The following is a 16427-nucleotide window of genomic DNA, read 5'->3' as shown; positions in this document are numbered from 1 at the left end:
CACGAACAATAAGTCAGTGAGCTGCAGTATGACCACTTAAAACAACAAACCGCTTTCGAAAAAAGGCCCTATCAACTAGAAAGACACATATCTGATACACAGATGTCGCTACCATATACAATAAAAAAAAACCATGATTTATAAAGTATAACTTCAAACGTCATCTGTCAAAATTTGTACCAAGTCGTACCATTAATTTATAAGTCACAGAGATTGAAGTGATGCCAATTTTACAATTTTCAAAGCAATGGAAAAGTCGAGAAGTTTTTTGAGTTAATAAAGCATTGCTTTCTGACGAGAAAAATGCTGTTCAGGCAAAGAAATGGCTTGTTAAGTGTTATTTGGACTATGTTTGAACATTAGCTTCAAACGTGTTGTATAGAAACAAATTATGAGAAATTTGCAGTTGTCCAAATTTGACAGTTATTCCGAAAACACGATAAATTGCAACTGCGCAAGACTTGAGAAGGGCGGAAGAGTGTGTATTCATAATTTTACATGAAAGTTACTTAGGAAAAAGTATTGAGCACTACTACTAGGAAAAAGTAGTGCTCAAAGCACCGCGTCATTGTAGTGTTTGCTCAAAGTCAAAAACTCATGGAGCATTTAGGACGTTGTTTTCAATAGTTTGAGCGCAATAAAGAGGAGTTGTATCCTCCTCTTATAATATGTAACATTATAGATGCATTTGCAGGAAATCGCGCCAAAAAATATTGCCAATTTCATGAAGACAATGCACCTTCGATCTCAATGATAACAAAAGTACATAATATATGACTTACAGATCTCAAAAGAATGATCCAAGGAAAAGTAATTTGGGTCAAATGAGGATATTGGATTTAATAGGCCTCGAAAATCTAATCCCTTGCATACGGCAGAATGTTTTCCACATTATTTTGCGTATCCAGAAATACCCAAATCACTCTTTCACCAACTATTGATCAAATTTAGCAAGGTAAATTCCTTCCAGATTTAGTAGAATGGCAAGCAGGTTTAGTGCTAAACCCTTATCTATTTTCATTAGTGTTTGATTGGAAATTAAAGGATACAGAATCAACGAATCATTCAACCTTTGTTGAAAGTTATATCAATGATATAGTCTTACTTGGAAGAATTTAAAGAATATTAAAGCAGAGACTAAAAATCAATAGGGACAAACTTCCAATTTGAATTTGAGGTTCTCTCCCCGTAAGTTGGGCGCCATGTTCTGTGGCTGATCTCTCTCTCTCCCATTTGTATTCATTTAAATGTGAAATAGCAAAAATATATTCTACCAATGAAATCAAACATATCTTTAATTCTGCTATAGAAAAACCCCATACACACAAATTCTGTATGAGTTATCACCTTGTACATATTGACGTCATCGCCTACCTATCGAATTTCTCATGAATAATTAAAAATTATCAAGCTGTAACAATTAATAATTATCTCCGGCATTTATAATCCACAACCTACTATAGATTTTTTTATCAGAGCCAAACCCGTATTGAATATCCAAATTCGATACTGTTATTAAATCTAAAAAAAAACAGACAGAAATACGCATTATATTTTAGACCGGTCGAATGGACATACTTTTGCCATAATTCCTTTAATTGTGGGGTACCAGGTTAAAGACACCATTTTTTTCTGTATAATTATACATGCAGGAACCAGTGTGTTTTTCTATAATTAGCAACAAAGTTGTTGTAGCCTTCAATACCTGTAGTATATTATTTGCTAAACAAATACTTAACTCAAGATGAGGTGCCTTCAATACCTGTAGTATATTATTTGCTAAACAAATACTTAACTCAAGATGAGGTATACAGCAGTGTCTCACGGGGAATCTGGAATATTTCGTTACGTACATAATAACGCTAGAGGAGAAATTTTTTGACGCATATATCGCTTTTTTGGTGTTTTGACATAACAGTTCATACATATAAATAAATATAAATAAATTCTGTGAAAGAGGCCTAGAACCCCTGAGAAGACTCCGCTAGTTTACAGAAACAACTATAAAGTAGATTAATATACAGATCTGCTAAAGGAAATCCGGGTACACACACAAAAAGGTAAAAACAACTTCAGGACACTGACTTTATGAAGAAGGTCGTCCCTCCTCCTGTCCTCTAATAGTCAATAGGCAAAAGCAATGTGGTAAATTTCTTTCTGTTTTGGGCTTGATGAATTAAGTCATTCCCTGTTGCGTGGGTGCAATCTCTGATGTTTCGGAGCCAGAAGGTCGTAATATAATAGAAAGAAAAAAATAATACATACCGACGCGACGTATTTAAATTCTCCTACTCGTCCTAGTTTTTTCCCAAGCAATTCGATCCTTCGACCATTCCTGTTTGTTCCTCCCAACTACATATACTCCATCTTAAATGGTCCTTCTCTAACCCACCAAGTTCTCTTGCAACATTTATTTGCTCTCATCCACTAACAAGATATCATCCGCAAATACCCCCTCCGTTACTTTCTCTGTGAACAAGATCTGAAAACTTTAAAAATTACTGACTATAAAAACATAGCAAGGAACAGATCAGAATGATGGAAAATCATAGAACGAGCCAAGACCCAGGGGCCGTAACTACCATTGGCCGGAGGCCCCCGGTTCGTTTGGTTGGCCGTGCATAGACTTTAACGAGGAAAATAAAAATATGTACATACTTTAAAAGCCGATCCCGACGAAATAGTTTCAATTACACAATTTTAAAAAGACCTTACAGATGCACCCTAGACCTCAACATAAAGTTGAGGGGGCTAAGCGGGGGCCCCGAGACCATAACATAAAAATTTAAATTATTACCTAGGAAATTAGTTATTTTGGCGTAATAAAACCTAAAATGCCATTGGAAGAGGAGGCCCGGGCTAAGCTGGGGCCCCCGAGACATTTCGTAAAGATATAAATTGTTATTGAGAAAATTAGTCATTTTGGCGAAATAAAAACTAAAATGCAACCGGAATATGGGCTCCCCGTCCCATCTATATTGTCTTAACCAATTTACCCCAGGCCACATATTGGTACATAAAGGAACCACATTGTAGTCGAACAATGTACTTGCATAAAACAGATAAGATGGTACATACTTGCAAAATTATTTAACTTAAAATAAGGTGATTTCAAAATTTCTTGTGTTGGTCAACTAAAATATCAATATCGTCGCCTCAAAGCAACAGTAGGATATGTACATATCCTACTGTTGCACTAGTGCACCGTATAGGCGTATATACCATACACATCGCATCAGTCCCATATGACTTAACTGGTTGATCGGTGCACTAGTGCAACAGTAGGATATGTACATATCCTACTGTTGCTTTGAGGCGACGATATGTAGGTACAAGAAACTTGTAGGTAGAAGATATATGTAGGTATACTGCAGTCATGAAATGCATTAAAATGAGTTTTTAAGGGGTTAAATATCAAGCATTTTTCTGGACCACCCCCCATTCCGCTGGGGGATAAACACCAGACCCGACGGTAGGGGCCCCCAGATCACGTTTGCCCCGGGGCCCCCCAACATCGTAGTTACGGCCCTGTTAAGACCCACAAAGTACTGTACTTACAACGGTAGGGAATGAGAGAAACCTATTTAAAACGACATACAGTCGGAAAAATGAAAGAATACCCATAAACGATCACATCAATCACTTAGTTGTCTTTTTCTATAACAAACGTTTGTTATTTATAGAAAAAGACAGAAAATACAAAATAAGTGATTTATGTGATCGTTCATGGGCATTCTTTCATCATCATCGTCCAGCCTTCTGCATCCAAAGTTAAACATATGCCTCCCCTAATTTTTTCTAGTGTGCACACAGGGTGCTTTATTATGGAGCTGAATCATGGACATTAAACCGAAATGCAATAAATCGACGCGTTTGAAATGTGGACATTTAGAAGAGTATTAAGGATTTCATGGGTAGATAGAGTCACGAATTTAGAAGTGTTAAGGAGAATAGGCAGAGAGAGGACAATTGAAAACACAATAAAAGAAAGGAAATTGCAATATTTCGAACATGTGATGAGAGGTGAAATATATAACATCTTGAGACTAATACTTCAACGAAAAATAGAGGGTAGGAGAAGCGTAGAAAGGAGACGCGTTTCCTGGTTGAAGAACCTGAGAGAATGGTTTGGCTGCAGCTCAAGGCAACTGTTCAGAGCAGCTGCCTCGAAGGTCAAAATAGCCATGATGATTGCCAAGCTTCGTGCCGAGATGGCTCTTAAAGAAGAAGAATTTCTTCCAGTTCTGTCGGTTTTCCTGCAACCAATTCCCAGCAACCCTTTTGACGTCGTCTGTCCATCGTGTAGGTGGTCTACCTCTACTTCTTTTGTCTTCTCTTGGTCTCCACACTGTAATTTTGGTTGCTGTGGCCTGGGTTAACGATAGTGTTTCGGCGCCGTAAGTCATGACTAGAAGCATACATTGGTAGAAAAAGCAACTCATAGCAATATTAGTTGCCTAAAATACCTTCCCAAAAATTTAAAAGATTTTTTATAGGCAGAAGCATATAAGTAAGTCACTCCTAGTAGCTACTTCTCAAATAAATGAGAGATCTTATTTTTAAAAAGTGCTAAATTCATTCATCAAACGCTTCATTGGGGGCTTTGATGCAGAATGTGGAGGGGAGACTAGGGGGAAATATGATTTTGATCTCTGTATATTAAGTAGCACCATAAAGTTATTATCTCTTTTAGTATCTCTCGCTAAATTTGTAATGCTACTACATATAATTTTTTCCGTTTCTCTATGTGATCAAACTAAAAAAGGCGTGAAACAAGGTGACTATCTTCCCGACACTGTTTAACCGGGTATTGGAAGCAATAGTAAGGAGAACAAACTTCGCATACAAAAACATTATTACAGATCAACTTTAAGTAATTGCATATGCAGATCATCTAGTTATCATAGCAAAAATGAAGAGGATACTTTTATAAAAGCAGTTTAGCAGTTAAAAAATTAGGTAAGGAAGCAAAAAGAATTGGACTAGATATAAACCAGCGCAAAACAAAATACATGAATTAGGGAAGGACGACACAGCAATTCAGAAATATCTAATAACACAGAACCATTTTGAAACGGTCTCCATCTTTTGTTACCTTGGAGTAACAATAGGGAAAACCGGAAAGAGAGAACAGAGTAAAGAATTCTAAAAGGCACAAAAACATAGATATTGAATGAATAGAAATCTGCTGAGAAGCACGACTAAGAGAACAGAGATGAACCTATATAGCACTTTAATAAGACCTATTGTTACATAATATGGGATGGAAACAACGACGACTAACAAGAAAGAGGCAGATAGTGTTCTGAAATTTGAAAGAAATATAATGAGAACGATACTGGGCCCAATGTAACAATAGAGGGAGAAAGAAACGTGAAAACAAATGCCGAAATTGAAGAAAAATTAAAGGGAGAAAATATAGTCAAATACACAAAATCTCTTTGCTTTTCGAAATGAATAGGACATATACAGAGACGCCCATACTCAGATAATATGTTGAAATAAGTAACTGGACACCACTAGGACCCAGGTGTAGAGAAAAGCCTAGAAGAAGATGGCTAGATGATGTAAATGTAGAAGATATAACAGCAATTAATGTTAAAAACTGGAAAGTTCAGTGCAAGGACGTGAAGAAATGGAGGAGTCACGACAGCAGTAAAGACACCACAGCAAGTTATATGACATAGGACATAGAGGAGTAATCCATCTCAACCAAGAATAGGATTTCAAACGCCATGGCGTTAGCTATAATCCATAGGGATTGTAATGCTTAATAAATAAATGAAAGCATAATCTGTATGTGTAGTCACTTTATACAAAGCTTCCTTTTACGTTAATCCCACTCCAGTTCAATAATGGTAGGGGAGCCCAAGCGGGGATTTTTGCAGTTACTTGAGCGCGTCAGATTAGCATATGGGGAGAAACCTGGTACCCTGCAGATGTACCTCTACCATATATTGGCTCTTACACCCAGGGAAGTTCGTTAAGGGGGGCCCGAAAAAAAAATCTATCCTTAAAATACTCGAAATTGTCGGATTAAGATAAGGTAAGTTAAGTACATGCAAAAGAGTGTATATTTCAAAAATCTGACGATTTGAGCAGGGCGTAAGGAAATGGTGAGTCAAAAAGTTTCACAAAAAAAAGCGAATATTTCGCGAAAATATTTTTCAAAAATTTATCGAATGGTACTAAACATGACCCCCCACGGAGAGGGGTGGGGGGTAAATTTAAAATTTTAAATGCAAACCCCGCGATATTTCGCAAAATGAACATCAGATGGAAAAACTGCAAAATACACTTTCAAAATGTTTATGAAAAATCTATCGAATGGTACCAAGCACGACCCCCCACGGAGGTGGGGTGTGGGGTTACTTTAAAATCTTAAATGAGACCCCCAAATTTTTATTGCAGATTTGGATTCTTTACGTAAAAATAAGCAACTTTTATTCGAGACATTTTTTCGAATTATGGATAGATGGCGCTATAATCAGAAAAAACGATTGTTGGAAATGGAAAATCAAATTAAAAAATGGAAAGTCCCCACTAAAGTGGAAAATTTTGTTTAACTTTTTTTGGTTTTAGGACCTAATAATCACAACCCAGTAGGTCCCCATAACGCTCCAGTGACTGCAAATTTAGCATACTTTGCTCCCCTACCATAAGTTGTCTAGAATTGTTCGGCTGGGCAAAATAAATATTTTTAAAAACAAAATAAAACAATATTTTTTACGGAGATGTTTTTATTGTTTGGCTAATTGAAAGTTTTGTTTGCTGTCATAATTATTAACAATTAAATTATCAAACATATTCTAAATGTTGGAATAATAAACATATTTATTTATTTACCATTTTACCAATAACATGTAAAAACAGAAATTAATTTTAATATTAACCAATTAATAAATTGTATGAGATTAATTAAATTTTCGTTAAGTATGGATCGGCCCTATTCCAGAAAAAAAAACAATTTATATAGGAATTCGTCGGTCAACCTTTAGATGTCACACGCCGTTTCGAATATATTTCGTCCTTCAAATATTCTAGCTATATTGACAAATTTTTGCCCAGATATTAGATCTCTCCTATGCTAGGAATTTTTATCATATCTTTTTGCGCCTGTCAAATAATAACGAAAACGAGCCCAGCGAATATACGAGGCGATAAAATAGAAAATAAAATAAAAACAAAAATAAAAACATTGATTGCCCCAATAATAAGTATAGGTACCTACTTATAGAATAGAATAGAATGGAATAGAAATATGCTTTATTGTCATGAAAAATTGTATGATTTTATTGACAAAGCTTATAAAAAGTCAAGAAAACAAAACAAGAACAATCCAATTTACTAAAATTACATTGCATTTATAATACATTGCAACAGGTATTTATTAAAATATTTCAGTCTTCTTTTCTTCTTCTGTCAAGGTTCTGCTTCTGCACCGCATACTTTATGGGACCGTATCCTCTTCGGGCATTTGGGTTTCTGGACCCCTGGAGGTCTTTCTTTATACATAGGTACTATTTTTGGCATCATACCCACTTCCTTGCACGGCTGTCTTTAGCAACCACCTGGCATATAAATGATAAATATATGTCAAATATAGTCAATATTGAAGACTATACTAAATTTACAATCAAGATGCAGTGGAAATAAACAAACCAAGACATGTTAAATGCTACTAGGAGCACTCCCGAATCATAATTTACAATGTATATACATTGTAAATCCCAAATCATGATTTCCAAAGTTTATACATTGTAAATCATGATTCGTTAGTGCTCCTCGTATTATTCAACGTGTCTTGGTTTGTTTATTTCTAGTGCACCTTTATTGTCATTTTACTAGAGGTTAATATTGTGTAGATAGATTATAATAAAAGTAGGGTTAATAAAAAATCCTTAGGGATTACGAAGCTTTAAATACAATATTTCAAGATCGTTCATTATGTCATCATCATCAATGGTGCTACAGCCCTATGAAAGAGCCTCGACCCTCCCAAGTCTATTACGCCAGTCAGTCCTATCTATTGCCAACCGTTGCCAGTTTGCTGCGCCTAATTTTCTCCCATCCTCATCTACACCATCTTTCCATCTAAGTTTTGGCCTACCCCTATTTCTACTTCCCACAGGTTGTGACATAAGGATTCTTCTAGGAAGGTTGTTATGCTGTGATTTTGCTAGATGTCCTGCCCATCTTAGTCTTCCTATTCTTATAAGAGATACTACGTCTTTACCACCAAGTATATGTTTATATCTGTGGAATACCTCGTAGTTGTACCTCCTCCTCCAAATACCATTTTCACAGATGCCACCGAATATGCCTCTCAGGATCCTTCGTTCAAATATAAGCAGAAGGTTTTCATCTGCCTTGGAGATGGTCCATGTCTCCGATCCATATGTCAACACTGGTTGTATAAGGGTATATGGTTATTTTTGTTTTTTGGCTTAAGTTTCTGCTTCTCATATGTCTACTCAGTCCAAAATAGCATTTGTTCGCTAGGATTATCGTTCGCTTAATTTCTTCCGTCATGACGTTCTCCTTGGTGATCAGGGAGCCTAAGTATGTGAATTTGTCCACCACTTCAAAGGTAGAGTTATCAACAGAGAATTGGTGACCGATGTTTCTGGCTCTATTGTTGGGTGTTGATGCCATCATCTTAGTTTTCTCCTCGTTTACTTTCAGGCCCATATTTTTTGAGGCATTTGAGAAGGTGGTATACATTTCTTCTAGTTTGCGTGTTGTGCGGGCAACTAGGTCCACGTCATCAGCATATGCCAAAATTTGGGATGATTTATTAAAAATATTTCCTCTGTTGTCTATTCGGGCATCTCTGACCGCGTTTTTTAGAGCTGTGTTGAAGAGGAGACACGCCAGCGCATCTCCCTGTCGCAGCCCAACATTCGTTTCAAACGCCTGTGATTGTTCCCCCTGCATTTCGACTTTGCAAACGACTTTACGCATTGTATCCTGAACCAATCTTATCAGTTTATCAGGGATGTGGAACTCATCCATGGCTTCATGCAATTTATTTCTTAGGACACTATCATAGGCCGATTTAAAATCTACGAAAAGATGGTATGTGTCGATATTGAATTCATTCGTCCATTATGTACCATGTCGTATTTGCGAGAAATTTCAATCTAAATTTTTCACGCTTCGTGTTATTTAATTAAGTGCTTGCCAAATTTGAACAATTATATTAGTATGAGCTGAAAAACTATGCAATACCAAATGTAACATTTTTAGTTTTGGGAACAGGAAAAAGTCACAGAATGTTAAATCGGGACTGTAGGGTAACTGGCTCGTTATCTAGATGAAGCACTATGAGTTTTCTGTTCTGTAGTGAGTAATCTTAGAGTGAATTTGGCACATAACGAGTCTGGGATAGAATTCTCGAAACACAAGGAATCTCTGGTTCGCTGACAGCCAAACGGGAGATGATCTTCAATCGGAAGTCTAATACATTATTATTGATGTGCTGGAATATCAGCCATAATGTGAGTTCCTATCGATAAACGTGCTTCAAATTTGGATCATACTTTTAGAGCAGACTTTGTCTTATTCATATCATTTCATAATGCTAAATATGTTATGTTAAATACGGTTGAATACGTATGGATACAATGTATTGTTGGTTGTATAACTAATAGGAATAAATTTACAAATATTGTATGTAATGTGAAAAATTATAGGTTTTATGTAGATACATACCTTTATTCTATATATTTTGAAATTTCACACATGCCGTTCTAAATTGTATCAACTCAAAATATTAAAATTTTACAGGAGAGCGAAAACTGCTTTGATATTTCCTAATATATTTTTTATTTTGTTAGTTCTATACATTTGATTTTTGTATCAATATTACACGTTACAACTACAAAATAATACAGTTTTTCTCAAAAAATTTGATTTACCACACTTTTCCCAAAAGAAACCCAAACACCTCGGTGTTATATGGTCGCTTTTTCAATTAATACTTTTCTTAATACGTTTTTCACCGCAAACTAACCCACCTTCTTGTCATAAGTTCGAATGATACTGTTTTACCGGGCCATTTTTTGAGTTAATACACTTTTGAACGGGATGTGCGATTTATTGACTGGTAAAGTTTTAAATATCTAACGTATAGAGCTAAAAAGATTACAGTGTACTTTATTTAAAAAATTTTTATTTATAAATTCAATTGTAAAAAGTCACTGTTAGAGTTAGAACTGTGAAACTAACTCCAAAATATTAGGGGACCTAACTTTATACATATATTTCCTAAATAAAGCAATAAATAGTATTATGTAAGAGTTGGAGCTAACTACAAACACTTTTATAGATATGTAGCTAAATATGTTAATAATATGTAATAAAATGTACATGTGTCATTTACAGTCATAAATGAACCTCTGTGCTGCCAAGCCTGTATGGTCGAGGAATTAACGATGTACACGGTGGCAGTGTGGTTAGCTGGTTGTGATACTTGAACCACGACCACTATCCATACTTCCTTCGTGAATATCGTTGAAGCAACATTGTCCAATCTCTGCGATGTTCATGTCAAGAAGAAGAAGAAAAATGAAAGAAAGAAGAATGTCTACATCGAATTTAATGTACTGAAATAATTTTAGTAAATTTATTATTAACTTTATTTTAATTTAAACACTTAATTTATTAGTCTTCATTTTAATGTATAACATTCACTTATTTATACTAAAACATATTTATAATTTATATCTAAAAATATTATGTACAATTTATTTTCGACATTATAACACGCGCACTTTATATCAGAATTGCTCTAAAATATCTAGACCGGGCCTGGAACACATAGAATAAATCGAATTGGATACATCAGACAAGATGACGCCGAACCAGCCTCGCCTCTTTTCTCGATGCAGAAGGGGTCAAAACCCGTTCTCGGCTGCTTCGATTCGATTCTCTAGTTAGAAGGCTCTAGAGAATCAGGGCCGACCTGCGTGCTTTTGGGAATCATAACAGTACACTATGTCCTAGTCTTTATTTTTGTTAAACACTTATGACTGCTCGTAGTCCAATTAACTTTTAAAATAACTTAAATATTTATCTACATTATACTTATACAGATTTTTTATTTTCAGGGCTGCGTACGTGTCGTTTGGAGGGTTGTTGATGCGGCTACAGGGTGATGCCAATAACTTACACAGTTTCGAAGTGGACCAGCATATGTATTTGCTAATGAAGAAAATTTTCATGTAATTTTGTACCTAAGTTTAAATATAAGATTTTAATAAATAAGTACAATTTTGTTTTCATTATCATCTCTAGTACATCTGCCTACACCGTTTGGTATTATAGGGAAACTAATGTCACAACGGAAGTACTTTAGCTACACAAGTTCTGTTCTAGTTGTGATACAACTATGAGAAATACTTTTTTTTGTCAACTATCAGAAAGTATTTAACAAAGTAAACCCTAAGCAATATCTATATTAATGAATACTATAACCGATGACAGAGATCTTACAATAATCAGTAACCTGTGTTATGACCAGTCAAATAGAGGTATCAGACAAGGGTGGGCCTTATTGCACTTAATTTTTAATATATACAAAGAAGAGATATTTAAAACAGAACTGGAAAACATTTATGAGGGTGTATTGAGACATGAAAACGACGCCACAATCTCCGGAGATAGTATAGTCTACAGTTCTACTTAGACTAACTATTACGTTTTTGATCCAACAATAATAACAATAAATAAGGAGTAAGCACCGAGCTGTGATACAATCCTACTGTTCCATGAAAACTATCAAGTCTCTCACACTACACCTGTCATAGGTGTTACTACCTCATACATATCCCTCACAATCTTTACATATTCACCATGGACCCCTTTCTTATCGAGTGCCCACCACAGAATCTCTCAAGCAACTCTATGCTTTCTGAAGATCAATGAATACCTACCAGATGAGCGTTTATTACTTTATTCCTGTATTTTTCTTTTCCATCAACTTTCTTATGTCTGTTTCTACACGAATCGGTTGTACTAATTCCTCTCTTCCATATTTTCATGGTGTGACTAAGTAGGTTTGTGAATTGTTGTATATCTACCTTCTTCATTCGTGTGGCATTTCTCACACCAAAATTCTATGGAACAAATCTGTTAGCTAACTTGTTCCTATCTCTCCTAAAGCTGTGCACACTTCCTCAGGAATATCATCTGGTCCAACTGCTTTATTTTTCTTTATTTAAGTTCTTTTTCGTTTGCTATTTTGGTAACACTTGCTGTTAACTGTTACTAGTTCCATTAACTCGATTGATTTTTGTCAAGATCTTATTTTTGTTCTATGTTTGACTAATATCATCCTTTCTAGTATTAAGTCTATTTGTATTCGCTTCTGATTTGGCTTTTGCTATACAACAGTGCACAAAATGCAGCATCATAAAACTATTGAGACACAATGAAAATATGGGTAAGTAATTGATAAGAATTTTAATAAATCATACCAAATTTTGGCATATTATGCAGACGATGTAGACCTAGTTGCCCGCACAACACGTAAGCTAGGGGAAATGTATACCACCTTCTCAAATACCTCAAAAAAATATGGGCCTGCAATTAAATAAGGAGAAAACTAAGATGATGACATCAACACCCAACACTAGAGCCAGAAACATGTCACTAATTCACGGTTGATAACACTATCTTTGAAGTGGTGGACAAATTTACATATTAAGGCTCTCTGATCACCAATACTCCGGTCAACTTACGCATCCGAGGCTACAAAAATTACCATCAAGCTGAAAATTGGCAGGATTGTTCAAAATACCATCATAAATGAAATCTAAAAAGTCCTCATAAATCCGACCCGTGCTAAAAATTTTACGCGGGGTCAAAGGTCACCGAATATGGTTTTTAGCGATTTTCAGCGAAACGCTAAGTTTTATCGTAAAATTAGTTCTAGCAAAAAATGTAGATTAGATTAATTATCTGTAAAAAATGCCTTATTACTTTTTTCCTGAGAGCCACCGTTTTTGAGATATAACGATTCAAAAAGTGGTAATCGTCATAATATGCGCACACGTTTCCACACCACTTTTGAGGTAGTGTACTTAGCGCGTTTTTTAACGTGGGTTTCCCCAGCAGACCTATTCCACGGATCTGTTATGATTCTGTTTAATTTAAAGCTATTTAATAATTGATATTGGCAAGGGTTAAAAATGATAAAAGTTATATAAAGCGGTATAAATTAAAAAAAGGGAAATTTATCAAACTGGTTCATAATTTTCTAATACTTCTGCTTCCCTTGTTCTTCTTCCTCTTCCTTATCTTCTAGTTCTTCTTTTTCTTCTTGTTCATCCTGGGTGCAAGTAAATTGTCCCAAATAATGACACATCGCATGGCTCCGCGATAGAATCAAATGAATCCTCATTTGTTGGTGATTCAACATTGGAGCACGACCGGTTTTGACAATTAGTTCATGCTACCGAACAAAACAGTATAACTTTTTTGCAAACACATTTAGCGCTACATCCCTTTTTACAGTTGCAAAAAATTTTGTTCAGAAGTTTTTTCGGCGCAGGGGGGAGTTACTATACTTCATTCTTAATCGTAACTTTAGCGTCCTGTAATCTACAGTTGTAGTTTGGCAAATATTGTTCATTCAAAGTGAACTGACAGTCATCGATATTTTCAATGTACGTGAATATTTCCTCCATTGTCAGATTCGTACTTTCATCTTGAGGACGACCGATTTTCACTCCAGTGTTCGGTTTCAAGAAGAAAACAAAGCAATCACTATGATACTTAGCTTCAGCAGCAACTAAATCGTATTCGAATTCAACTCGAGCAAGGACAGCTTTGGCCATAGGCTCAGAACGAGTCCGAGCTGTTCCCAGAATCGAATCTTTAAATGTAAGGGTAATACGTAATACTTACTTGTTAAATTATACGGCGAGAATCCAATGACCTTTTTTTTCACGCTCTTCATTACATTCCAGGCCGCAAAATAAGCATTGTTTTTTAAAACAAAAAGCTGGTTCACTTACACGTGCTCTAGTAAGAGGAGGACTTTTGATCATGTACTGGCTTCTTGTTTTTCATATTGTCTTTTAATAGCTGCAGCAATAGAACACTTTCGAGTATAACTTTTACGACACTCCACATGTATGGTCACAGATTTCTGCTGTTTAAGAAATTCTAAAAATCCATCAGCTCTTTCAGTAATTGCATTGCTTGTTTTTATACCACGTTCAACGGTCACAAGTTCACCTTCAGTTAAAATTTTAGCGCAAATAAAACAATATTCTGACATTTTTGTTATAACAATGAAAATAACACGAAATAGGTTAAAAAATATAGGTATAACACGTATTTTCACTCCGGAGTAGTACTCAAGACTAATTTATACCTCGAGGGTGTCACCTACCTGAAGGATTTCGCCACCCAGGAAGATTACGGTGTAATTTGCATAACTATTTGTTAGTACTTAGCAATAAACATTTTGCCTAGAAAGTTGTCTTTCATTATTACGTTCAAACCCTTCTGAGAAAACAATAGGTAGGGTGATTAGATTAGCCGACGAACTTATTCCGACAAAACCCATATTTACAAATTGAACTAAGGCGCATAAATAAAAAGAATTATTATAGGTTAATACTTTGTCATATCAATTTACTATTTTTGTTGGGATTAAGCCGTAAAATTCAAATAATTCTTATTATTTTCGCGTTACATTCACTTTGTAAAGATTTTTTTGTTGGCACTGTAATATAATACAGCTTATACATTGCATCCCTCGGTAGACCGCAAGCTGTATAGTAGAAACATTATCATATTTATAATCTTATATTATTATGTGTAATATAAAGTGAAGTTGGCCGATAGAATATTATGTTTACTTGTATTTGGGACCGTGCAAGTTCGGCAAAGCGACCTCTATTTCTACGCTCTGTACTTATATTCGCACTTTTAATTATATTGGCCAATTATATTAGTCCTGGTTGCTGGATAATTGTCAAGACCATAGTCCAAAAAAATAATAAGAAGAAAAAATAAGATGCAGGTTATGTTTAGCAAACGTAAACAATTGTATGTAGTAAATAAAATCAGTTATTAAAATGCAGTACTGCAAGCAAAATACAATTAATTAAATTTATCTTTATATAATAATTGCATATCATATCAATATTGTGGAGCAATATATAATTTTTCTGCGTCAATGACAGAAGGTATGAAATATACGTCAATTTGACAATTTCAATTGACAATATGAATTATTTAAGATAGTTGCAATATTTCTCCGCGACTCGCGCACGGTCGTTTCTCGTTTCCCTTTCCAAGTACTTGCACACCGCCTGGTGTACTAATACATATTATATTATGACGATTAGAAGTCTTTTAACTCTTTGAATCTGGCTAATTGGCTCTGTCAAAGCCATTAATAAAAATAAAAAAAAACTCTTTGAATCGTTGTATCTCAAAAACAGTGGCTCTTAGGAAAAAAACTATTAAGATATTTTTTATAGATAATTATCTAACCTACATTTTTTGTTAGAGCTAATTTTACGATAAAACTTACCGTTTCGCTGAAAATCGCTAAAAACCATATTTGGTGACCTTTGACCCCGCGTAAATTTTTTAGCACGGGTCGGATTTATGAGGACTTTTTAGATTTCATTTATGATGGTATTTTGAACAATCCTGCCAATTTTCAGCTTGATGGTAATTATTGTAGCCTCACTCCTATTTTTGAGTCTAACTAGACCGGTCTACAAGGAGAACGTCATGACGGAAGAAATCAAGCGAAGGATAATCCTAGCAAACAAAAAATGCTATTTTGGACTAAGTAGACATATTAGAAGCAGAAACTTAAGCCAAAAAATAAGCATAATACAAAACCCGGACATCTTGGATATTAGTGCACCCTATGTAACGCACAGCTGAATCTTATGTTTGCGCGGCACAGTGTTGCCATGCCATTTCTTTCATAATTTCAACCAATGTTAAATGTACCTACAAGAATAATAGAATAAGAACGTTTACTTCTCCGTCATTATACTAGGTAGAATGACAAATGAGGTGTCAAATGAAAGCTTATAATCCAAGGACAGTACTAAAGGTAAGAAATTAGACCTAGATTGTATGTCCCTTAAAAAATAAGCGTTATATTGGGGATTTCTAATGTCGACATTAAAAGTTGTACTATTTTTTTTCTATAAAGGCCGCGTCTCACCATCAAATAATTTGATCAAACAGTTTGAGCAAACTCCGGAAGTACGTCAAAGTGACGTCACAATTGCAGTTTTTTTTGAAATTCTAAAAATCTGTGCTCTCATTATCAGTCTAGTTTGATCAAATTTATAGGTCTGGATCCTGCGTATGAAAAAAAAGTTGATTAATAGCAAGCTGAAAATTTGTTAATAGCTTAAGGGTGTCTAATCGGATAAACTTTG

The 16427-nt window shown here is 35.1% G+C and overlaps 1 protein-coding gene across 1 annotated transcript in view; it reads left to right on the top strand.

Moving 5' to 3' along the window:
- Window positions 1–11274, top strand: part of LOC114330318 (DNA-directed RNA polymerases I, II, and III subunit RPABC3) — a 295889-nt gene extending 284615 nt beyond the window's left edge. The window contains exon 4 of the mRNA XM_028279642.2: window positions 11112–11274. Coding sequence (XP_028135443.1) covers window positions 11112–11229 — 118 coding nt within the window. The 3' untranslated portion in view covers window positions 11230–11274. The remainder of the gene's footprint in view (window positions 1–11111) is intronic.
- Window positions 11275–16427: the final 5153 nt, after the last annotated feature.

The sequence above is a fragment of the Diabrotica virgifera genome, chromosome 6, assembly GCF_917563875.1.
Source record: "Diabrotica virgifera virgifera chromosome 6, PGI_DIABVI_V3a".
NCBI lineage: Eukaryota > Metazoa > Arthropoda > Insecta > Coleoptera > Chrysomelidae > Diabrotica > Diabrotica virgifera.
This window is presented reverse-complemented; position numbering and strand designations above follow the sequence as displayed.